The sequence below is a fragment of the Pyrgilauda ruficollis genome, unplaced genomic scaffold, assembly GCF_017590135.1.
Source record: "Pyrgilauda ruficollis isolate IOZ18807 unplaced genomic scaffold, ASM1759013v1 scaffold10, whole genome shotgun sequence".
Classification (NCBI taxonomy): Eukaryota; Metazoa; Chordata; class Aves; order Passeriformes; family Passeridae; genus Pyrgilauda; species Pyrgilauda ruficollis.
The window spans coordinates 13,169,497-13,178,302 of record NW_024508101.1 but is presented as its reverse complement, the minus strand read 5'-3'; the positions used below and the strand labels follow the sequence as shown (position 1 = coordinate 13,178,302).

The following is an 8,806-nucleotide window of genomic DNA, read 5'->3' as shown; positions in this document are numbered from 1 at the left end:
GAAGATGGATTTTTAACTGAAACAGATTTAGAGTATAAATAGAAGGGAAATCAACTTTTTTGAAAGTATTTAAGTGTGTACTGGAATATTTCACATGCAGTTATTAGATATTTTAAAAGATGATAATCAGAGTTAAACTACTATGGAAAAAGAAGAGCATTTTAAACAGCCTAAGCTCAATACACAAAGGTGATACAGATTGAAAAATAATCCTGCTACAAGTCTGTGTCCAACATTTCTTATTTTGAAGCCAAGTTAAACCTCATTTAAGATAATTCTATCGGAAATAGGAGGCCAAAATGTCCTTAAGATTTTAGGCATCTTTTATGTATGAGAGAGACTCTTCTTAATCTCTACTGCATTCTGTGGGAAAAGGAATGGAGACCTTAAGATATTTTTGTAACCTTGCTGATCTAGTGCTTATATACAGTGTTATAGTGTATAGGTATTTCAGAGAATGGAAATCCCTTTAGCTTTTACTACTTTTTCCTACAATCATGTATTTGGAATCCATTTGTCAGGTTTGTAGGGAGACTCAGCTCCTCTCTTGCCTGAAATAAATCAGTCTAATCTATTTTCCTCTCGTATTTTAAGTAGGAAATTATTCTTTTTACTTAGAACTTAAGAAGGATTTTAATTATTTGCACAGAAGTAATATGCTAAGGAAGGATTTCCTTATCTTCTTGTCTATTTGCTTAACCATGGAGATTGAAAGGAACCCAAGCAATCCTGATCTATTCTGAGTAGTTATTTGTTTTCCTTCATGTTTGCCTTGATACTAAGCAGCCCTGAGCCATGCAGCATTTGAGCACTTCCCAGTGCTTCCATCCTGAGAGCAACCCACTGAGAGAGTGAAATATTACCTTCAGCCATGGAATCGATGCACAAGGAAATTACTTATTTAACAATAATTATCACTGAGCCAAGAATTTAACTTTGTCCTTCTCAACCAGCTATTATTTCAGAGGGTCTGCACTACAAAAATAGCAGCCACTTTATTACACAGAGAGAAGAAATCTCAGGGAGTTAAAGAACTGTTTTTTGTAGGCAGAATTAAAGGATTTTATTTGCATCACCTAAGTAAATTTGCTAATGTGAATAAAACAAAAGATTGGATTTGCAATATTTCTTTGAAACTATACATTTTGTGTTCCATAACACAAAATACCCCTCTCTCAGCCCCTATCAATTGTTCTCCTGCCTGCCTTCAGCTCAGCCCACCCTTCTCTGCGACCCTGGAGAAAAGGCAGCAGTGAGCACAGAACTCCTTTTTTCCTGATTGAGCAATTTTTATCCTTTGCCCATTTTGGTTGAACCAAGCCTGCAAATGTGGAAGAATACTTTGTACTTTGAAGTGTATGTTCCACACAAAGAGTTAGAGTTTTTGTTATTTGTGGCGTTTTCTGCGTACCTTCCTGAACAAGATTTAGAAAAATCTCAGTGCAATTTCAGCTTTTTAATCTGAATCTCTCTGGTAGCTGCTACACCCAGAAGGCTAAACTAGGAGTTAGTGACATGGGAGATATAATTTTGAAGTTTTTCTGTTTCTTTTTCCCCCCTCATGTAGCCAGTTTGTAAAATACAGATTTAATGGTGGTTTGGAGCACAGATATTTTATTCAGAAGTTCTCAAGTGCTGAAGGATTAGGGATTGCTCAGGAGAATATAATGGCTCAAAAAACTTTTGAAGTATATTTGAATAGCTCTTATGGCTTTAAATGACGAGCAGACAAAAAAAAAAAAAGGTCATCTTCTAGTCTCAAAGTTCTTGAAAAGCTCAGGAGGGAAAAACCTGAAGAAATGGTTTAGTACCACATGAGGGTTTGAAAATAAAATAATTTTCCTATACCTTACCACTATACTTAACACTGTTAATTCTTTCAAACCTGGAGGCATTCAAATAATTTTCAGCTGAATTTTAGGAACTATTAGTAATTTTAATTTATTATATGTTATGTAGGATATAGAATATTTAGAAGCTACTCATTCTGTGACAGGGAAATTCCTGTGTGGAACTGTGCAGGGAACAATGTGTAAATAAGAACTGTGAGATGAAAATCTCATATTAAGATAGACCTCTCAAAAAAACTGGCTAATGCTGCTTTCCTGTGCCATGTTTGTGAGATGTGTTCTCTCCTCCTATCCTGCAAGTGCAGGTAGAGATCATAGAATCATTACATGGGAAAAGACCCTTTGGATCATCAAGCCAAACTGTAAATCAAGTCCAGCCATCATGTACTTGACATCATGGAGTAATTCATTATTTAATACCAAGCCAAAGGATTTCAAAACTAATTGAGGAGTTACTTCACAAGGGAAATATGTTAAAATGTTGCTGTTGTAATGCTGTATTACCTTGACCAGAGTGGATGGTTTCTGTTTTACCCTCTTTTATGGCATTGTACCTCATAGATTAGTGATACAAATCTTTTTGAAGTTGGGTAGAGAAATAAACTGATTTCTTTTTTAAAGGCAGGCATTAGCTAAATTGATAATGCCTATACCTTCAGTTTCTGCACAAATTACCCTACTGCTGAAATTGTGAAATCTGCTCAAGTGGGAGCAACCCCAATATTTCTCACTCTCTTTTATTTTCCCTCACAGTCTGCATCAAAATCTTTGAGTTACTTCTGTGAAACTAAACCTGCAGCTGCCACTTCTCATCCCCATGGAGAGGGATGCTCTGCATTTCATAGAAATTAATCCAGGCATTTCAATTGTTGTTATGCTGCAGCATTCCATTGTGACTCAGTGAAACGTGCATGTGGAACCTTTTACAGATGAGCTTTGCTGTAATTCCCTTGTCGCTGTTTCAGATTCTGTTGCGTGGTAGGTTTTGTACAGGACACAGAAAATTCTCTGTGCATATTGACTTTATGTAAGGAAGGTTCTGAGCTGTAAAGTTACCACTTTTCCACAAAACTTTTGCACTTAAATCAGAATTATAAGATAATTTAGAGTGGGAGGGGTCTCCTGAGCACATCTAGTCCAAAATCCTCTCAAATTCGTGTATACATATAATTTCATTAGGGGAGAACAAGAGTTTTACTTCTTTAATTAATGTTTATTACACTTCCATTACCTTTCATTAACACTTTCCAAGAGCAGCAGTTTTCTGGGTGCTGGTATCTCTAACAGTGAACTCCAAAGGGCTGAGCTTGTCAGGACCTTAAATGAGAATATCTGAGTCCAGTCCACAGAGCTCTGCCTGCTGCAAGCACACGAGACTGACCTTCCCAGGCTGACACAGCATCCAGAAGTGAGGGGATTGCCTTGGGGAAAGTTCCTGAAAGTGTGTGTTTCTCTTCTTTGCCTGCATTTCAGAAAAAATCAGGTAGGATGTGCTAGGAATTAATCCAAAGGCAAGCAATAGATGAAGCAAATGTGCTGCTTGGCTGTCAGAGTGCATCTGCTCATGGACCATGATATTAATTCCTAGATAATAAAATGTAGCTGGAGAGTCTCCTCTGGTGTTATTCAAAAGGAGAACTGGATTTCTCTACTTACTCTCTGAAACAAAACAATCCTTGAGTTGCAGATAGCAGAAAAATATTTATAACCTGCTCTCATAGGAAAATTCTTTATGTAATTTCACATCCCATTGTATCAGTCCATTACAGATTTAATTTCACATACTTTTCCCTACCTGCTAACACAAAATCAAATATGTGCATGACATCAGTGTGTGTGCATTTGCAAAAGCAAGTACCAATAATTTAAATGTAAATATGTTTTTAAATGATTCCTGCTGTAGGCCCTAAAGGAGGAATGAATAAATGAAATTTCATTCAGTTTTCCAAAACAACTTTTTTTTGAGGCCTTGTTTTTTGTTTTTTTTTTTTTTAAAAAAAAAACATTAATTTTCTAGGAGTTAGATCTTTAGACTTTTAAAGCTTTTTTGAATTCTCTAAGTTTAGGCAAGTGAAACCAGAAGAATCAACTGCTTTTGGAGCTTCTGTAAACCTTAGTGCTTTATATTGCTTTCCAGTAGAAACAGTGATAGGAACACGAGACCAGGCTGGAAGAGAGGTTCACTGATATTTGGCAAAACACAATCCCACCTGAGATTATGAGAAACGTATAATTTAAACCTGTAGTATCTTGAATAATGATTTTTTAAAAATTGCAATCCGTTCTCATTAATATCATTTTTTTAAAAATTTGATAGCAAGTAAGAATTGTCAGATACTTCCCTTTTACAGAATTACACATAATACTCTTAACTTCCATTTTTTCAAATACATTTTTAATGCTTTTTGTGTTCCACTGATAATTTATGGGTTAAGTGACCTCAAAACAAATCATCACTTGAGTTGCTAACCAATATTTTCATGTTGTTTCAGGAAATCTTCATGGGTTTCAGTAGAAAACACATTGTGTGGGTTTTATAACAGCTGTTATATTGGTACCAGTGAAATATAAATGAAATTGGTGTGAACATAAATATGTTCAGCTTGTGGTTCTTTGATGTTAATTATGGAAACATGCAATTTGAATGATTTTTTTTATCTGCCATATATGTTCTTCACATTATGCAAGCATCTTTCAGTTTAAATGGTTTAAAATATGACTGTGTGGTCTCTTCAATTTAATTAGTTGTGGGTTTTGTTTTTTTTCATTTTAAGGCTTAACTTTGTCTTTTCATAATGAAACCTTTTCTTCCTGACTAATTTTAAAGAATCATTTTGAAGGAATTAAGCATGCTGGGTTTATTTATTTATTTTTGTCTTTCCCAGCTGTAGGTATCCAGATGAAACTTGAATTTTTCCAGCGGAAATTCTGGACTGCAAGCAGACAGGTATATTTTAAATTGAAGGGTTTTTGTCATTGAATCCACAAGAGATTTTTAACTGTGGAAGTGATGATTTTGTCAGAAGCAAACGATTGTAAAGAATACATTGAAGACTTGTTCTGGTTTTACATTTGGATACAGAAAAGGAGAATTCAGTGATGAAGAGCAATTGCTTGATTTTTGGAAGCAATTTGAAGTTTTATTAATTTTAGGCTCCAATATATAAGGAGTTACTTTGTTGGCACGTGGTTTTTCTCCCTTAGAGAAAGAGTAAACAGTAAACAAAAGTGTGGAATTTGTTTCTAGTGATTGCAGAATTGTGACTTCTCACCTAGGTTTGCTCTCTAACACTAAGTAAGATCACACAGGTTAATCAACAAAACTCTATTACTGAATCATGGCTGGCACTCACAGTGCTCAATAAACTTTACCTAAACCATTCAGGGATAGAATTTGTACTCACTGAAGAGGATAATCAGGCACTTTCTGAGGATTAGGAGATGCCATCCCTGGTTTGAGGATTGATTGGAACTGTGCTGTTACAGAAAATAAACCCTGACCCTACCCCTGCTGGAGAATCTTCTCTCATCTATGAATGGCCTCAAAGACTTGGAGTTTGGAGGAGATTGTGGTGTTTAAAGCAGCTGAAATTGCTGCAGTGTGAATGAACCCTTTCTCTGCAGAGAGGAACAGAACATATTTGGTGAAAGATTCAAAAGTTTGCTAGTAATTTTTAGAATTAATTTAGATAAAGATATAATCAATATCTACTACTTCGAAATTTTGTTCATATGAATTTATATAAAATCTTATTTTGTAATCTTCAAAGAGAGAATTGAAAATACTTTATTGATTTTTTCTTTATATCATCTGTAGTGTGCATCTCTTGATGGCAGATGTGCTATAAGTTGTGATGATGAAGTAAGTATTTAACAGATTTTTTCCATTGATTACCTCTACTCCAGTAGAAGATACAATTGATGAATTTAATTTGAACATCTCACTGTACATTGTGGTCATTATCACCTTGTAAATATTACCCTGTTTGGATAGTGAGATTCTTTTTATGCCTGTTACTGGTACCCACTGAATTACAAGGTTGACTCCAGTACCTCAAATATGTGTTGTAATAATTTCTACTTTGTAAATCCAGTTTGGGAAATAATTTGAAGCAGTGCTAAGGCATTTGTTTACCACTTTATTCTTAATGAAAAAAAAAAAAAGTCACTAGCAGTTTAGATTCTTCAGCTGGACACCAGCAGGAACCATACAACCATATGCAGAAATTTAGTAATAATGTGGACATTGCTGATGTAGCGATTCCAGACTTTTTCGTAATGATAAAACACACTGTTGATGGGACTCAAACAAACATCACTGCTCCTCTGGTGAGTCTGTTGACTTTCACAGCTTCTCTCAGTGGCAAGAAAATATCTGCTGAACATTTACAGTATAAATTAAAGCATTTAAAAGTAAACATGAAGACATTAATGCAAATTAAATGGCACAATAGTCAACAAATATTAATGACTATTAATAATAACATGATAATTATAAATATAATTAAAAATAAAGGGAGTCAAGTGATGAGTGTGTCTTACCTTTGATCCTAAAATAGAAACAACACATTAATTAAAAATACTTTTTGTTTTTTTGAGAACTTTGAATTTGCTCATTTGTTCTTGTTTTCACGTTTTATTTGCGTGCTCTGTTTTCTTTCTTTTTCATTTTTGGTTTCTTAACCCATGTTACATTCCATTACTGTTATTGTATACTGGAGCTGTGAAAAATACATAGAGGACTTGAACTGGATCAAAGTTTCTGTAGTTCAGATGTGTTCTCAGACCTCAGTTAACATTCTTGCTGTGTTTATTCTGGACTTCATGCCTACAGTTTTACAAGCTCAGGGACTCTCTACCTATGGAACATTCCCTTGAAATCTGAAATTCACTGAACTTGAACCTTTGGGCAAACCTGAGCACAGTTCACTTCCAATACCTGTGAAACATTGTGAATTAGAGCTCTTTCATACAGCTGTAGTCTATGCAAATGCTATTATCCCATGCATAAAACTTGTATCAGAAATCTGTTTGAGATTTCCTAGCAATGAGTAAATGCATTCTGCTGCCCTTTGTCCATGCTAAAGTTAAGTTACAAGCTGTTTCTTTAACACAGTAGTAATACTGAAAGTTATTTATCTTGCTGGCAAGTGGTGAATTAATGGTTCAGAATGAATATTTTTTCCCTAGTTAATATTTCTAAAATGGATTGAAACAGAAACCCTCTTATCTTCACATTGCACAAAAAATATATAGATTCCATTTCTTGCATTATACCTGTTTCCAATAACAGTGCTAGAAAATTTGTATCTTTTAAAGTTCTGAACTGTGCTAGTGAACTAAATCTTAGAGATTTGAGACATGGCCACTCATTCTTGAATTGAGCCAGTCTTTTCCCAACAGCACATAAGCCATAAACTATGAAATTAAGCCTACACTTTTTCTTGTCCAGCATGACTTCTTTTATTTATTTTCTATACTATGGAGAAATATTGTTTCTAAAGCAGTATCTTTAGATTAATCTTTCATGCATGAAGACTGCAGATATGTATCCTCAGCAGATCTCTGTGTTGGCTTAGCTCCTCTCCTGGTGCAGTCAGTGGGAGGTTTCAGGTTGGCTTTGGGGAGAGCAGAGCTGTGCAGTTAGAGCCTGCTTCTGAAATTCCATCCTTCACACACCACTGGCCTCGAGGAGCTGCCTCTTCTGAGTGCATCAGCTCTGCTCAGTTCTTGGCCAGCACCATCAGCTTTCCACATTGCATTTGCCAGCTTTGGGCTTTCTAGCAGATCACAGGTTGAAAATGAGTTGTTTCAACTTCCTTTCTGACAGGTTTTCTGTCCCTGGGCTTGCCTGTAGCTTGGGTCCTACTTTTAGAATGAATATCCTCCATTTACATTAGGGCATGACCTTCATTCTGAACTTTTGCTGGATTTCAGCTTCCGTTTTTGTTTTTTTAACTCCACTTCATGCTAGCATTTCTGCAAGTTTCTCCTCTTTGGCCCCACAGGACAGTGCTAATATGTGGCCAGAATGAGAATCAGGCACGCCTGAGCATCTCTGGAAAGATCAGACTGCATTTTCACATCTTGCACAGCCACTACTGCATGGGGCTGCTTTCCTCCCTAAAATAGCACAGTGATCTTGCTGGATGTGCAGAGTGTAGCAGAAAGCATATTTTGTCATATTTCTGTACAGCCCATTTGCTGCAGGAAAGGTTTTTAATTAAAAACAAAGCCAGGAGGATTCCTGTATTGAAAGCCATTCTGCTTATTTTTTTCCTTTTATACAAATATCATGGAAAATTCAATAAGCAAAGATAAAAATATTGTTGATTTATACCAACAATAGAAATACAATAAAGATTTGACACTGAGATAGTTATTTGGCAATACTGAGGAGAAACTGAGTTATATCAAGGTTTCAGGGTTTAAGTTAAACCTCATGTTTAAACTCTGAAGTGCAGTAATTAAAACTTTGCCTGTAGCAAGTAATTCTGTGAGGTTAAAATGGTGCATGTGTGTGTGTGGAGGGAAGCTCTGATTTGGCTTTACCTCGTTTTATACAGTTCAGACGTCTGACCTACGAAAAGCTAACAGTCCTGCCTCTAAACCCAGTTCCCAATTAAAAATACAATTTGGAAAGCTTTAGGAGACCTGTGGGGCCTCTTTTACAGAAGTTTCTGGTCCCATCCCCCAACGAACAAATTAAAAAATACTACCTGGTCCCCTGTTGGTTCTGCAGGCTGACACTGTGCTTTCATTAATACATCGTTAGGGTAATGACATTGTGCTGATGTTTTTCTCCAAATAAGGGAGAAGCCATCAGGAGCACTGAAGTTCTGTGCCTTTGCAAACTTTGTTATAAGGAAAACTTTTAAGGAGGGATTATAAAACCACAAAATTTTGGTTTTTATGTTTGTTTGTAATTATATTATATCCTCCCATTCTGTACACAT

At 35.7% G+C, this 8,806-nt stretch overlaps 1 protein-coding gene across 1 annotated transcript in view; it reads left to right on the top strand.

Moving 5' to 3' along the window:
- The window catches only part of CACNA2D3 (calcium voltage-gated channel auxiliary subunit alpha2delta 3), a 389,621-nt gene that overhangs the window by 343,295 nt on the left and 37,520 nt on the right, over positions 1–8,806 (top strand). The window contains exons 28-29 of the mRNA XM_041463788.1: positions 4,736–4,797; positions 5,668–5,712. Coding sequence (XP_041319722.1) covers positions 4,736–4,797; positions 5,668–5,712 — 107 coding nt within the window. The remainder of the gene's footprint in view (positions 1–4,735; positions 4,798–5,667; positions 5,713–8,806) is intronic.